General features: G+C 40.2%; 1 protein-coding gene across 21 annotated transcripts in view; it reads right to left on the bottom strand.

Moving 5' to 3' along the window:
* FMN1 (formin 1) overlaps positions 1 to 16,754 on the bottom strand; it is a 433,877-nt gene that overhangs the window by 17,294 nt on the left and 399,829 nt on the right. For 7 of the 21 annotated variants that reach the window (XM_049104448.1, XM_025473314.3, XM_049104447.1 and 4 more), the window contains 2 exons: positions 15,729 to 15,813; positions 3,898 to 4,110 (listed from right to left, as the gene is read on the bottom strand). In XM_049104448.1, coding sequence (XP_048960405.1) covers positions 3,898 to 4,110; positions 15,729 to 15,813 — 298 coding nt within the window. Of the gene's footprint in view, positions 1 to 746; positions 1,209 to 1,241; positions 2,783 to 3,807; positions 12,817 to 15,728; positions 15,814 to 16,754 lie in introns of those variants that run through there. The other 14 variants (XM_035708846.2, XM_035708844.2, XM_025473315.3 and 11 more) reach the window with 12 other exon arrangements.

The raw sequence follows: 16,754 nt of genomic DNA, 5'->3' as shown, positions 1-16,754 counted from the left end.
CTATCCCCATATTCCCTGGATCAGCTAATTTTATTTCTGTGATCTTAGAAATAAAATAGTGGCTGAGAGTGTTTCTTTGGAGTATCTGAATTTTGGTTTCTCCCCTTACCAATTGCATGGGAAAGCTATCAACTTACCTAAGCATTGCATAAAAGTTTTCTTATTTGCAAAATGGGGATAGTAGTAATCTTTACCTCATATTAATTATGAGGATTGAGCAAATAATGCATATACAATGCTTCATGTAGCACCTGGCCTATAGAAAGCTCTTAATACATACATACTTTAAAAAATCATGGTAAAATATATATAGTTTATGATTTTAACCACTTTTAAGTGTACAGTTTTATACATTAAATACATTCACATTTTTTTTATGATAGTCACACACACACACACACACACACACACACACAGAGAGGCAGAGACATAGGCAGAGGGAGAAGCAGGCTCCATGCACCAGGAGCCCGATGTGGGATTTGATCCCGGGTCTCCAGGATCACGCCCTGAGCCAAAGGCAGGCGCCAAACCGCTGCGCCACCCAGGGATCCCCTACATTCACATTGCTATGTGACCATCATCACCATTCATCTCCAGAATGTTTCCAGCTTCCCAAACTAAAACTCCATACCCATTAAACAACTCCATTCCTTCTTCCCTCTAGCTCCTGGAAACCATCATTCTACTTTCTTCTTTCTCTCTCTCTCTCTTTTTTTTTTTTTTTTGACAATTTATTTATTTGACAGAGAGAGAGAGAGAGAGAGAGAGAGAGAGAAACACATAGGAGGAGCAACAGAGGGAGATGGAGAAGCAGACTCTCTGCTAAGCAGAGAGCCTGATGTGGGGCTGCATCCCAGGACCCCAGGATCATGACCTAAGCTGAAGGCAGCCATGGAACCAACCCACGTGCCCTCATCATTCTGTTTTCTACCTCTATGAATTTGACTTGGATATTAATTTCTTGTAAAATGAAATCAAACAACATTTGTTCTTTTGTGACTGGGTTATTTCATTGAGTGTCATGTCTTCTAGGCTCATACAAGTTGTAGCATGGGTCAGAATTTCCTTCCTGTTTAGGCTGAATAATATTCCACTGTATTAATACCTACACAGTATTGTAATAGTCAAAGTTTTATTCCAGCCACCAAAAAATATGATTTGATTTACTTACTTCCAAGACACAGCTTCAGTGGGGATCAGCATCACTCCTAGCCATGACAAAAAAATGCAGGCTTATGACTGAGGAGTCAAATTTTAAGGTTACCTTTGAGTTCTTTTCCCCGTTAGTGTTTATAAAGTCTCAGTTTGGACATATCTCACTTTCTTCAAGACAAGTATTTCTGTGCTCAGATATGCAGGTAAAGGGAAGGTTTGGGGAAAAGAGAAGGGAAGACTCTGAAAAAGAAATCTGATGTTTAGTTTTTGAACAAAAATAGGAATGAGAAAAGGAAGAGGAAGACCAGATAGAAAGAATAGGGCAAGCTACTTGGACAGATTATTCAAAGGTGGTTGTACCAATAGATATCCCATATCACATTCTCTTTTTACAATATGGTGTTCACATTCCTTTATCAAGAGGTGGAGTCTAAAAAAAGACGTGGAGTCCAATTTCCTTCCCCTGCAACCTGGGCAGAATTCTATAAATGCCTCAACCAGTAGACTATCATGAAGGTGACTGGATGTGTCTTCTGGGCTTTGGCATTATATGTTTTGCCTTAGCTCCCTCAAGCCGCCCTGTAGAGAGATGCTGAGTCTCCCAGCCTAGAGCCAGCACCAACCTGCCAGTCGAGTGAGTGTAAGTTCCAGCCCCACTCAAGCCTTCCAGTTTTCAGAGGACTGAGGACCCAACAGACATAGTCCTACAATCTTATGAGACTCTGAAGTAAGAACTGCCCAGTTGAGCTCTTTCCAAACTAACAAAAACCATGAAAAAGAAGTGATCATTCTTGATTTAATCCACTGTTTGGGAGCCTTTTTAATGCACCAGTTGATAAATAATATAGTTATCTTCTCTCACTGTTCATTATCATACAATGATTTGCATGAAGTAGATCTACTTTGAGAGGACTTAAAAGGCATCCAAAGCAACAGTGCAGGCCAACTGTCAAGTCTTTTATTTCCATGAATACATCACAGGCAGATAAAAGTGGGCAGCTAGAGTCTGATGTGGAATATTTAGCCTCAGAAATTTATGGCCTGTTAGTTGGACCATCAGCATACATGGACTACTTCAAGAATAGGCCAAAATATATATATACCTCTAAATTTATCAGTACTCCCTCAGCAAGGGAGAGTAAATTTTGATTAAACCAGAATGGAGATTCTTCCTAAGATGGACTGATATTTTTCCTAGGTTCCTTGATACTCAGGCTTCTGTCTTTTGCTAGGTGTTCTAATTCAGAACACAACTTTAAAAATTAAAAAAATATATTTTAGAGAGAGAGTGAGCAGGGGGAGGGGCAGAAGGAGAGGGGGAGAGAGAGAGAGAGCATCTCAAGCAGACTCCCTGCTGAGCATGGGCCCTTCCCTCCCGCAACATGAGGCTCCATCTCACAACCCTGAGATCATCACCTGAGCTGAGTTGGACACCTAACTGACTGAGACACTCAAGTCCCCCTGAAATGTCACTTTAATAATGGTTTCTACAAACCTGTAGGAGAATTTAGAGCCTTTCCTTCAAACAGCAGTTCTAGAATATTTCTCCATAATGGTGTATAGGTATCTCCCACTTTCTGAAAGTTCATTATTTCCCTTTAGTACTTGTTTTTGCTTCAGAAGAAATCTGAAGAAGAATTTTGCTTTTATAAAAAAAAAAAGGCAGAAAGCAAAAATGGCATGCACAATTGTTTCACAGTGAGCCTTATAGAGGCAACATGCATTCAAGCAGCAGAATGGCCCCTACGAGTTCCTTCCCCAGACCTATACTCAGCATCTCAGCATCAAGACATTACGGCTTTGAACAGTGTCTGTGAACATCTGTGCTTTATCTTGATTTATTTTGTGTATCAGTTAGTAAGATGTGTCCTGAGGTATCAGAAAAGTTTAAGAGAGGTTATTTCTGGGGTCTGGGAATGCTTAAATAATTTTCCGTATAAATTAAAGGTAATTGCTTCTTCACATTATGCCATTTTGGCTATGAAAAGTTTCACAAGCACACTCTTACTGTCAGATTGCAGGGGAGGGGAGACCTGCATATTGGAGAATAGTTTAACATGATGAAAGAGTTAAGCAGTGGGAAAGGCTTTGGCCTTAGGGTCAAGAGATTTGGATTCTAGTCTTATGTGTTCACTAATACTAACTGTAGTTTTCAACAAGTCCCTTGGACTTCAGTTTGTTTTACTCTGTGAAATAGGAGATTTCATCTGATGTTTGAAGATTTTTGCAGCTCCATGACTCTATGATTTAGAAATTTCCCAGTGATGAAATGTCTCCGCAGTTAGTAGCTGTGTCTGTTCATTAAATGTATCTGCATAAATTGGGACATATTTCAGGAAACTTCTAGAACTTAACAGTGCATAGCATTCAGGAACACTGAGTAAATAAATTTTAAAAAACACAAGCACACTTTTATTTAAATGGAAGAGTGTTTTGCTGAAAGTCCGTTCTTGTTCATAAATATTTGCATGTGTCATATCATTGCTTGAAAAGAATTTTGTACCTTGTGCTTAGTGCTAGAACACAATACAGTTTCATTTCTGTTCTGTTTCCCAGTTTGAAGTCACCAATACTTATGGTTCTGCCTGTATGCCCCCACTTTGGGCAATTTATCTTCAGGCAGTATTGTTTTTGTCAGCCTAGCTGAGCCAATGCCTGGCTGGTTGGCCTCCAGCACCTAGCCAGATTGTCCGCTGTTGGTGGGATGGAAGAGGGAGAAGGAAGGAAACAGGATGGACTTACCATTACCCAGCTCTTGCAACTCAGTAATAACACTGTGCTTGAGCAGCAATGAATGTCACAGATGACTGGCATCCTCCACAGGAAAGCACTGTTGGGAGACTGTCCTGAGTGTCTCCTGAAAACAAATCTGCAGCACACACCGGCAGACATGAAACCAAGATTTATTAAAATATTCTCATCATATTTACAATTGGAAGCCATGAATGCAGTTCTCTGAAAATTGCAAAAAATAGAGTTCTCTTAAAACAAATTAACAGAGGTATCAACAGATTAGGATAAATATAATCTATCACAGAGCTAGAATTCTTTGAATAGACAATCTACATTTTCTAACCAATATATATTATATACAAAAATACACTTGATGTGGTGACCAAATAGTGTCAAGGAGGAAAAAAATATATATATAGACACACACATTTCATTATGTACAAGTCAATATTGGTTCCTTCACCTTTTTTAAAAATAAATACTTCATTTGGTTGCAAATGACATTTACAAATCCAACTAATGAGCATTTCTCAGCTTTGACAAAATTAAATATGCAAATTAGAAACATATATTTTTAAAAATTTAAAGGGAAAAAAATACCTGAATCCAATGAGCTTATATTAAAAAATGTCCAAGAGCATGTAATGTAAGGTTTCATGTCTGTAAAGTGCCTTCTCATTTCTCAAACTGTCTTCGTTATTGCTTAAAATCCTTTAATATTACAGATTGATCTAATGTTTAACAGAAAAGCCAAGATTTTTCCAGGGCCAAAAATTAACTACTTAGGAACATGCTTACACTTTTTTTTAAAGCACTTTCAAGAGTGTATCAGTTACTGTTGATCTGAAAATAACCGCAAATTGTCAACATCCTGATCCAGATTCGTGTAGATGTTTGGATCATGAGTAGTAGTAAGAATGGGGTGGCAATAAAAAGCCTGTGATTCAAACTATTTGCACAGAATTAAATCAATTTCTTCAGCAGTGCAAAAAAGTTACTTCAGATTCAAAAATTTAGTCTTATGCATCGTAGATGGTGAGAACCTGGACTGATTTCTAATTTATCAAACTCCCTAATTAGGCAGTTTTAAAGTACAATCTAAGAGAAATTGAAAAGCACTAGAACCCTCCCTTCAACCTTCTTAAAGGAGAATAAAATGAAAAAGAAATGCATTTTCCATCTCTTTTATGGATTTTTCCCTCTTTGCCTAAGTGATGAGGTGATGCTGACATTAACAGGAGGCAGTCACAGCACTGTGTCTCACTTGGTGACAGCAAAGTGCCTCGGTCCAAAGGGCTGAGGAATGGCGCTTCATGCTGCGTGGGGGGAAGAGCTAAGAAAGGCTAGGTCCTAGAGAAACTAGAAAGATAAAGTGAGCGAAAAAGCTGTGGGCTGTAAAGGAAGGGGAGGCCAAAGAGCAAGTATTAAAGCAAGAAAAGTGAAATGAAGTTAGCTGCCAAAATGACTTTGGGACAGGCACAGAGAAAACAGGAAGGCGCATGCACACTCCGCCCCATGGGAACGAATCTGAAAGGTAATGGAATAATTTCAGCAAGCACAGGCCAGTCTCACCAGGGTACCTGCTTTCCCAGCACGTTGTCAGGCATGGACCGATACCAGAAACTGAACACTCCTGTTTGCCTAATACAGATTCCTGGAGCCCATGATAGAAGACGGCAAAAACCACCAGGCCCATAACAGTGCATTATACCAGCAAAGCATTGCACCCCGGCCGTGTTCAAATTTTCCTTCTCTCCGTCTCATGCTGTACTCCCACAATCCATTGCTTACCATCTCCCAAGGCCGTAGGGAGATGTAACTGTGTGGATCAAATGCATCAAATGCTTGCTTTTAGGAAGCAGCGTCTGGGGTCCAGGGTGTCACTGAGAAAATTAAACCCTAACTGACTTGAAGTAACTTAACTTGTTAGGCCTGATTCCTATTAGGATGCTGACTGATTTCACTTAGGTTCTGGGCATACAGCTCAGGGCTGAATTTCCAGGCCAAAGTATGATCCCTTAAATCAAAATCCAGGGGCACCCTGCTTCCCACGCTAGTCTGAATTAAAACTCAATGAGAGGAAAAAACTATGATGAATCAATGACATGTTTTCTCTAAACAATTATTCAATTTCAAATTTTGTAAGTTTCTGCCATTTTAGGAGTATTTTAGATTCCTTCTCAAAAGGGAAGTCTTTTTTTTTTTTAATGCTTATTGTCTTTGAAGATTATATATTTTGCTAACAGTAGGGTCATATTATGTGTGTCTTGAGAAATTGAAGAATTATAAAATTAATGATTTGGTATAGACCTATCCTTTTGGTGGACCCCAAAATCCTATGTATGGCACTCTGGACAGACAGAAGAAGTGCACTACTTTCCTCTCATTTACAGATTTGTTTCCAAAGGAAATGGATGTCTTTGGAGGATTATACAGAATGCGGTTCTGGTGGGGCTGAAACCACCATCTTTAGGCCTTGGTGGCCAGATAGAAAAAAGTAAGACTATAGCTAGGGATAAGTTGCCAAAAACAAAGCGGGGGGGGGGGGGGGGGAGCTACTTAAAGTTTGCTCAAACCTACTTAAGATGTAAAGATTTTGAATCTCTTTCTAGTCTCTTATTGGAGAGTAGTACAATTTTTGTAAGCTATATACCCATTTTTATGCTTCTCATAGAAACTTAGAATTCAAAATCTGCCCCAAGAGTTCCCAGAGAGTTGATCATTCCTGTTTATTGTCCACACTGTGGGGAGGTAGAGAGTAATTTCCCTGTACACTCAGATGTCTATGGGACTAGCCTTTCATTTTGGAAGGATGGCCCAGATGAATAAACAAAAACACATTTGTTTCATGAGACAAAGAATAGAAGCAAGCTCTGGAAGAGAACAATGATGAAAGGAAGCACAATTTTGCCAAAGATGTTGACAAACCACAGTGAATACATGCCTAAGAATGAATCCATGCTAGGTATAAGATGGGGGCTCCCAAAATAGTGAGAAATATTCATTCTCTCAGAAGACCTCCTTAAAGTTTCAAAGACAGAAAGCCCCTTGGTGTCTGCACAGGTAAAATTTAGGGAAATGCTCAGCCAACAAAATAGCCTAAATATAGTAGAAGTTGTTTATTCCATGGAGAAGAACGCCAAATTCTTGGGAGGTGAATTTCTGCTGTAAACTATGGGCTCATTTGCATCTTCCTAGCCCAATGCTCTCAAATTTCACACAAACCATAAAAAAATAGCTCCCAGAAGTATTTGGATTAGCTTTTAGAAAAGGAGGCAGACTGGGGTTTCTTAGTACACTTAAGACAAGATTAAAAAACAGAAAATCATATGACCATATAGATGGAATGCAGAGGGATAAATTAATGGCTTTAGCTACCACTTTCCTATAAAAAAATGATATTAACTTGGTCTTCCCCAGATCATGGAATGCAGGCAAAGTTCATGAACAAGTACTTCATAGATGTATATACAATAAAGTCCAGAGTTCATTTGAGCTCCTGACTGAAGTGAACCATCATACCAGAGAAGAATGAAAACAAAAAGGTGTTTTTTGTGTGTGTTACTGGTTATCACTGGGCTGGGCTGGTTGAGAGTGGGGGGAAGTGAACCCAGGAAGCTCTACTTGAGGACAGCTGCACAAGGGCTTTGTGAGAGTAGTTAGCTAGCTGCCATTTTAATATCTTCACAGTTCCAATTAAATTGTCAAGTACATGAACTTCCACATCCTAGGTGCATATCACAGCGTTGATTAAGAGTCTTGGCATGAATATGGCTACCGAACTGGCTTCAACCCTGCATGTTAAAATGCTCTTGAATTCACTACTTCCCAGCAAAGAATCCATTTGGGAGAGTTTGGGAGATTGCCGACTCCTTGGAAGGGGAAATAAAGAATTGTGAAACTAGCATTCAGTACTCTAAGAAGGTGTCAACAACTGATGGGTGTGCAGAAATGCCACAAAATGGGCCTCTCGCTCACATACAGCTATGAGTAACAAGAGCCTAGCGATGCCTGGATTTAATTGCTAACGGGGTTATAAATACTGTGATGTGAGTCTGCAGCCACCACCACGCTGAGGCCAATCTCTGAAGGTGCTTTTCTTTAAGTGACTTTTGCACCAATAATAGAGAAGATTCCAAGCAGCTGGATTGTTTTTCTCTATAGCCAGAAGACGGAAACATATTCAACACATGACTTGCATTTTGGCAAGGCTAAAAACGATTCAAACTTTGCAAATGTTAAATACTATTATTTTGGCAACATAGCCTTCTCTTGTGTTGCTGATTTCTTCATGATGACAAAGTAGCTGACATGAATGAAAGTTCATTTCTTCATTCAGTCCACTTTCTTGAGCTGAATTATTCCTAAAGGTACAATAGGTGAAATGTAGTTCTGACGGCCTTCCAGATGTTCTGCACATTTATCAACTGCTCTTAAGAGAACCCAGAGTAAGGATGGCGGAATGGTCTGGCCACTTCTTCCACAATATCACACCACTTCTCCATATATGTGGCTTTTAAAAAAAAGTACACTATTCAGGGAAATCCTTGACTCTTTCAAATCCACACTCTAAAAATTTCCTGTTTGAGGCTAAAGTCTCAAATGGGCCACAGACAGCTCTTACTTTGTCCATACTCATCAGCTCTCACGGCTGTTCCAATCTTTCTGTGCTCAGGATTTCCATAACTTTGGATTTCACAGTATGTCCACATTTGGTGTGGTTTAGAAACTAATAAACTAATTTGTGAAATACCAAATCTACTGATGTTTTTTTCTTTCCCTTCTAGCTTTTGGTCACTTTTTTTTTTCCTGATTAGAACAGGCACAATGAAAGAAAATCATGCATGAATCTAACTATTTTATAAAATGATATATTTGATATTTGGATCAGATATTTTTTGGGGAAAAAAAGCTATGCATTTTGGACTTCTTTCTTCTTGACACAGAAAGCTCCAACTTGGTTTTTATCTTTATTTGGGGAGGGGAGAATACCACAAAATAAGCCTGATGTAGGAGGTCAGGGAATGAAGAAGTTTCCCTGTTAAGGTTATAGTTTGGTTACTGGAAAAGAACCCATAGGTCTGCACTACTGATTCCCCTCGATACTCAGACCAGGCACTGTCTTAGGCTCTACTGTGGCAGGCAATGTTGTGTGCAATGATCTGTGGCCATGATGTCAGGCAAGAGAGAAACAGAAACAGAAATGAGAAAATGTAACATTCAAGAAAGCAAGAATATCATTAAAATGAAAATACCCCCACTGCACACAAAAAATCTACAGAGAGATGTACAGTCCCAAGCCAACAGGCTAATCTTTACCAAAAATAACACGACTCTTCCGCTACATCCAATCTTGGTCCTTGAATGAACCATGGCAATGACTTGCACATTTTGCAGGAGGTTTCCAATCCCCCACCAGAGTTTTACTCCTTCCTTCAGTTTTTCCAGCTTCTCCACCAGCAGCATATGAAGTGTTTCTTTAGGAAATGCCTTTCTTTATGGTTCTTAGGAAAAAGAGAGGTGCCTAAAGTGGGCCCAGTAGCTTACTGGGGGGCAAGAGGGGACACAAGACTAGCACCCAGTCTGACAATTGATTCCTCAACCACACCACTAGTTTGTTTTGGCTAGGTCATTTAAAGATGTACTCACACAGCTGGGTTTCCTTATTCTACTTCCCAGGTTTCAGAAATTGTTTTTCCATTACTCCTAGATACTTGTGGGGGGGCATTTGAAGAGACATGTCAACTCAAAGATTCAAAAGGCAGCAGGACCATCATCATCATGATCATCTATTTCTGTTTGGCCACACTTTTCTCTTTCTGTGACTCCTTCCCACCCCCACTGTTAAGCTAATTTTTGTGTTAAAGACCACATATCACACCATCTTCTAACCTGATCTTTGACACCTCACAGGCCTGATGCTTTTTACCTAACATGTTTATATCATGCTTTAGTGTCATGTATGATAACTTGTATGCTTGATGACGATTGCAGGTTACTCATGCAAGAATCCAAATTGCTATCCAACTAACTATGCTTCAGGAATGACTCTTGGCTAGAAGAGATGATGTTGCTTCTACGTCAAGGTTTTTCAGAGTCTGGTTAGTAAAGGTGGGTGTGAGTGTCTTGTTAAACACAGAGTAGCAATACTGGCCACTCTACCTCTAGTTTGGGGAGGGCTGTTCTTAGAAGAGCTACTCAAACCCTGCTTGGCTAACATGCTCAAGCTGCTTAAGTGGTACACTTACTTCCTCTCCATGACAAGTTTGGAGAAACCTGTTGCATTTAACATAAACTCAATTGCATTTTAGAGGGATTTTTTTCAAGGGGCCCCAGGTTGTTTTAGATGGCCCACCTTGAACAAACTCTTGTGAACTTCTACTGAGCTTGACTTGTGTTAGAAATAAAGGCTGTGCCAACACTGCAGTAAATGTATGAACTTGGGAGGCAGCACTGAGATACACATTGCAGGATCCAAGTTGGGTAAGAACAATGGAGATTCCACCCTAGTGTCTTAATACACTAATTTACTATATTTGACTAGTCGGATAAAATTACCATGTTTCCCCAATAGAGCAGGCAAAGTATAGTCTTTGGAAACAGGTATTTTACTGCCAATTTCTAGTCTGTCCATGTGGATGGAATCCTATGTGGGCTGCATTTGTCTAACTTTCACACTAAACATTTCCATTCATTCTTCAGCACTGGTTCCCTGAGAGCATGCATATTCTTGCAGGCCATAGTGACAGACCTGTTTACTGTCAGTGATTTTCTTGGGAGTATCCTTCTTAAAGACCTGAAGTGGACCAGGGATCCCCCTGAAACCACCTGCTGCTCTCACCCATCAAGTCTGTGGGGACCAATGAGGATTTCAACACATGTTGATTTCACTGAGCTCAAAGTTGATCCCCAAGGAATAGGCAAGACAGGCACTTTTCTCCCACATGATAATACAAGAAGGAATGTCACAGAGCAAGGACTGTCACAGAGCACAGGATGGCTGTAAGTGGAATTTGTTTTAAATTGATGAATTTCTTCGGTTTTCTTCATACTTAGGTGGAAATGAAGACAAATAACATAAGAAAACAGTATGGAAAGCTTCTTGCTCCTGAGCAACTTCCTTTAGTGATGTCAGTTCTTTACCAGCTTTTTTGTTTTGCTTGTCTCATCTCTTACGTTGAATGGGAAAAGAAGAACCCAACTATGCTACCATATTCCTTTATTTTGAATTATTAGAGAAGGTGGTTAGCACCTGGACAAATATGGCTTCTGAGATTTGATTTGATCCTGATTATATTATATTAGGATACAGTTCTGCTTTAATTAGCTGACTCTATTAGGGGTTCCCTGAGGGGGCTAATAATTGGCAGGCAGTCCTGGGTGGACACTCAGGCACCTGGTGAATTGAGAGGTTCTGGGAAGAGGCTGGGGTTAGGGGCAAGGCCACACATGGAAGCCCAATCAGGAAGGGTTTTAAGGTTCTTATACACCTCTAGACTGTTGTCCACCAACTCAAGGAGAAGGTTTGGACCTCTTTCCCTTCAAGGCAAAAATGGATAGTCTTTGATTCTCTTCTCAATTCACCCCCAGTCCGCTCTCTTTTCCTTTCACAAGACAGATTTGAAGAGAGACAGCTTCAGGAAAAAAGTGTCAGGGGAAAAGTCCATGATGGTTTCCCTTGTGATTCAAGGGGCAGTGGTCATATGGGCTCCCAGGATCAGAAAAAGCTGTCTATGAGTGATATTTCACTCAAAGCTTAATATTAATGTAATAACCTTTTCATTTTGACATAAAGAACTTTTTTATGCTCTTAATTTTTTCAATGTTTAAGACTTTTGCTTCACCTTAGGTCACAGGCCTATCAGTCAAGGTCACGATGAAAGGCTACCAGTAGCATTTGCTCTCCTGTTTGGAAACTGCCTCCTGAAGGTGGTGGGAGGTGTACGGATGTGCACAGTCCCAGAACACAATGCAGGGCGTGGCTGCATGCCAACACAGCCTTACCCATTCATAAACAGTCTGAAATGTGAAATGTGCTGTTACTGGGTCACCTGCCCAAGCAGGTACTTTGACCTCCAGAACTGTGGTGGCTTGGGTATCACTGTTTCTCCAGGGGTTAGGGTGCAGAATTTTGCCAGGCAAAGAAACCACAATGAACTTGCATAAAAACAAAGAAATAGGTCTTGCTCACTGGTTGATGTCAACTTCCTGTCTAGTAATTTCTTCTTCAGGATGAATTTATGGCTATTTAGTTCCCTCTCCACCCATGTATAATTCCATCTCCATCCTTTCCATAATATGAACAACAACAAGGACAACAAAATAACTCTTTCTCTCATTTGGAAAATAAATAGTCTAGGATGGCTTAAAATATAGTTTTGGTAAGTTTCAACATTTTTGATGAGAAAGATGCTTTAGGATATCACCGCAACAGGATCAAAATTAAGATCAATAGTCACACCGCAGGGCATAAAGACCAAGGCTTGAACTCTCTCAAGGCAACTGTCATAGAAGATCCTTCTTTTCTTCTGTCAAAAGTTTATATATATCAAGCTTGTATTAGAAAGCTTCAAATCTCCACTTTTAAAACCATTTGGAAAATCTTGGTATTTCTTCTGGTCTTGTAATGGAGTGACTTTGGACCTCTATAAGAAACAATAATCAAATATTCCTGCAATGTTCTCTTAAACAGTTTCTCATTGTTCCTGTGCCTTAACAAGGGACTCCCTTAAGGCATGGGGTGCTCCCTGCAATGACCTCAGAAGAGATGAGCAAAACAAACATTTGGTGATATATCTTTCAAGAACTTTCTGCAGCACTAATGTTGCAAAGGACCATGCAAGAAAATGCATCTTGCTGCCGTCATTCTCACATAGCTCTGTGTTAGTTAGTGGTCACGCTGGCTTCTTTCTGACGCAGTCTTTCTTTCTGTTGTTTGAGGAAAAAAATAGGAGTTTATTATCATTCTTTTTTCTAAATTTTCATATTCCCAAATTTTGATAGATTTTTCAAAGTTTTGAGATGATGAATAGAGTTGTACTCAACTCTACAATGATGAATAGAGCTGTACTCAATGCCCTAGAAATGCGAGTAATTCTATCCTTTCCTGAAATCCTGTTACCTGCTCCTCTCACCCTTACTTTTCAAAAGCAAACAACGAGTAACCAGCTAATCAATCAATGATACCCATCTAAAAGAATGACCTTTAACATGCTAGGCTGGTCTGCTCTCTTCCTCTGTGACAAAGAGCCTAACTTTCCAGCATTGCTCAAAGACTCCTCCTACCCCCGTGTTGTCTTTTTTTTTTTTTTTTTAAGTTTTATTTATTTATTCATGAGAGACACAGAGAGAGAGAGAGGCAGAGACATAGGCAGAGAGAGAAGCAGGCTCCCTACAGGGAGCCTGATGTGGGACTTGATCCTGGGATTCGATCCTGGGACTCCAGGATCATGCCCTGGGCCAAAGGCAGGCATTTAACCACTGAGCCGCCCAGGCGTCCCCCATGTTCAGTCTATTAATGGAATTAGGGAACACTTAAGAAATAGTTTCTAGGGAGACTAGATAGAAAAAAAAATCAGTTTCCCACTTGAATGCAACTGCATACAGCTAGGTTGGTGGACCTGAACAAAGGCTATGTGAAATGGAAGAGGAGCAGATTTAATTCATGCAGCGTGGAGGAAACTCCCAACTTGCCATGGATGTTCTTCTCTGCTCTCCCTGAGCTTCCTGCCCAGGGACAGCCTTCTGAAGAGGAAGGACATGAAAGTCTGCTGGCAAGATACAAATACAGACAAGAAAATGAAAAACAGAAACATGGACCCTCACTGTTGCTAGGACTTTTGAGAAATAAAATATTAAGCCTATTGTGGATGGGTGTGTCTACTCTTTGGGTGGGCAAATAGAAGTCTATGAAAGAAATGGAAGAGGTATATTCCTTTGCACAGAGAGGCCCCTTGTGAACAGATAAATCCTCAGCTGCCTAAGACATATGAGATGTGGTGCACCGAACTACTAACTGGGCCTATATATAAACTCAAGCGGGTGATTTTTAAGCACCTATCCTAAGTTTCGATGACATCTCTGACTTGGGAGGTTGAATTAGGAATCCGTTTATGAGCTCTTCCCAAATCCCCACTCAAATAAACAACAAAAGAAACAACCCTAACGAGTTGAGGATCACAACTGGGAGCTAGCTCACAGTGGAGGCCACCTATAAAAAAAAAAAAAATGCCACAGTAAAGCCACTGTTTCTCCTTTGTCTCCAGGGCTCCATTCATTCTGTGCCCCTGGAAGTAAGGTTTGGCTGTGATAGTTAGGCTAGAGGCTCAAATTAGAGGGCTGGGGACAGGGGGATGGGCTGACCAAGGAGGAAGATGAAAGTTAGGATTGAACCCACTGCCACTGAAAATGCTACAAGTAAATGTAAGAAATACACCATCAAAGAGGCACAGGGGATGTGTCCATTTGGGTAGGAGCTATGTCCACCAACTGTGGCTTTCTCTGCTCAAGCCATATGACCCTGGCTTCTCCATCTCTCACTCAACATTCATTTAGCTGCTGATGGGGCTTCTAGGATGAGAGACACCATAACCAACCAACAGAAAAAAAAACTCACTTCACAACTTAAACCTCACTTAGATGGTCAAAAAGTTTAAAAGAATCTGTCAAATGGTACTTAGAACTCAAAAGGATAAAAAGTAAGTAGCTGTGGGATACTAGAGCACAGGGGAGGTAGGGTCTGAAAATCAAAGTGAGGAGAGTGATACTCCCACTTACCACTCATTGCTATTCTCCAGGCAGGGCCAACTAATGCTGCCTAAATTCATAATAACAAGAAAAACAGCTAACATTTTTAAGCTCTTATTATATGCCAGCCACTTCATATGTCTGTTTCCTCAAAATAATCCTAAAGCAAAGGTAGTATTACTTCTCTTTTCCAAAATGAAGCAAAGTAATTTCAGTAAGGTTTTACAACTAGTAAGCAGCTGAGCTGGGATTTGAACCCCAACACCTTGGGTTCCTAACCATTTAGCTATTCCAACGATGGTCTCTAACTACCGTAGAGGTCAAGCTTCATTGGAAACCTTTCTGAATGAGACCATGGAGGACAATTCTCCCTCCCACTCCCACCTGGGAAGACAGACTAACCTCCAGGTTTCTAGCCCATGGAGAGATGTCAGGGGACCAAGAGTCTGGGCCTGGTTTCTGCTATTCACTTGTGAAATGATCCTAGGTTGGCTGTATCTTTTTGCATCTTGGTTTTCCCAATTATCTAAAGAGTATCATCTCTACCCCTTTCTTAAATGCTCAAACATGTCAGAAAAAGGCACTTTGAGAAAAGGGGATGACCTGGGGTGTGAAAGGGTGTGGCATGGCAAGTGACTACATTTGCTTGATCAGGAAATGATGTTTGTTGGGTCTGCTGGGAGAATACTGGAAGTTATGTTTTGTTCCTCACTCCCTTCTTTTTTTTTTTTTTTTTTTTTTTTTTTTTTTTAAACATTTTTTAAAATCTTTATTTATTTATGATAGTCACACAGAGAGAGAGAGAGGCAGAGACACAGGCAGAGGGAGAAGCAGGCTCCATGCACCGGGAGCCCGACGTGGGATTCGATCCCGGGTCTCCAGGATCACGCCCTGGGCCAAAGGCAGGCGCCAAACCGCTGCGCCACCCAGGGATCCCCCTCACTCCCTTCTTACCTATGCTACTCTGGGATGGGAACTGAGAATCTGGATACTACTCATTCTTTTGGGTTTTATCCTTTAAATTCAGACACACTCCTAGATGCACCCCAGTTATAAGGAAAACTCTTGAGGTTATGTTGAAACATGCGTCTCACCAGACTAGCCGTGGGATTGATTTTCTTTGTCTCCACTTTCTTCTCTGATGTCAGCTTGCTCACTGATTCCTGAGCCATTTTCAATCTGAAAATCAATCGAAACAGGGAGTGGGAGGGGGAAGGAGCAGGAGAGAGGGGAAAAAAAAAGTAAGAGGTTAGGTTAAACAGGTATCCAAATGCTTTTAAATGAATCAATTGGCAGTCTGGAGATCTAAGGAATGGGTTCTCAAGTCTTTCATGATCAAATACGAACTCTAATCAGGTGCGAAGGGATGTTTCTAGGTTATCAAAACTGAATTTCCTTCACTGGCTGAGAGGCTCATTTAGGTGACTTCAGTGACCAATGCAGGAGCTTCTTCTGATCTATGGAATGCTAGGTGCACCTAACTGACTCTCAGTGAACACTTCAAGGCACTCTGGCTTGGGATCCATTCAGCAGATAATACATAGCCAATTTTGAAAACTGCAGTTTTGAGGAAACATGAAAACTACAAATTCTAAAATATACTGATTCATGCCAAGTGAAAAGGCAACCTACAAGATGGAAGAAAATATCTGTAAATCATATATCTAGTAAGGGACTTGTATTCAGAATATATGAAGAACTCTTATAATTCAAATAAAAAGACAAACTGCCCACTGAGAAAATAGGCCAAAGATGACATACAAAGGGCTGATAAGCCTATGAATAGACACTCAACATCATTAGTTACCAGGGCAATGCTGATCAAAGCCCCAAGATAACACTGCATATCTACTAGGATTCTAGAATTAAAAAGAAAGATAGTAATAAGTGTCATAGGTACAGATGTAGATAAAATTGGAATCCTCATACATTGCTGATGGGATTCTAAAATGGTGTAGTCACTTTGGCAGTTTCAAAAATGTTAAGCATAGTTATCATATGACCCAGCAATATATCTATATCTATATCTACAGGTTAGGTATGTATGTATGTATGTATGTGTGTGTGTGTGTGTATATATATATATGAATGAAAATATATGTTCATACAAAAATTTTCAT

Source organism: Canis lupus, chromosome 30, assembly GCF_003254725.2.
Source record: "Canis lupus dingo isolate Sandy chromosome 30, ASM325472v2, whole genome shotgun sequence".
Lineage (NCBI taxonomy): Eukaryota > Metazoa > Chordata > Mammalia > Carnivora > Canidae > Canis > Canis lupus.
The sequence above is the reverse complement of the archived record's forward strand: the minus strand, read 5'-3'. Positions and strand labels throughout refer to the sequence as shown.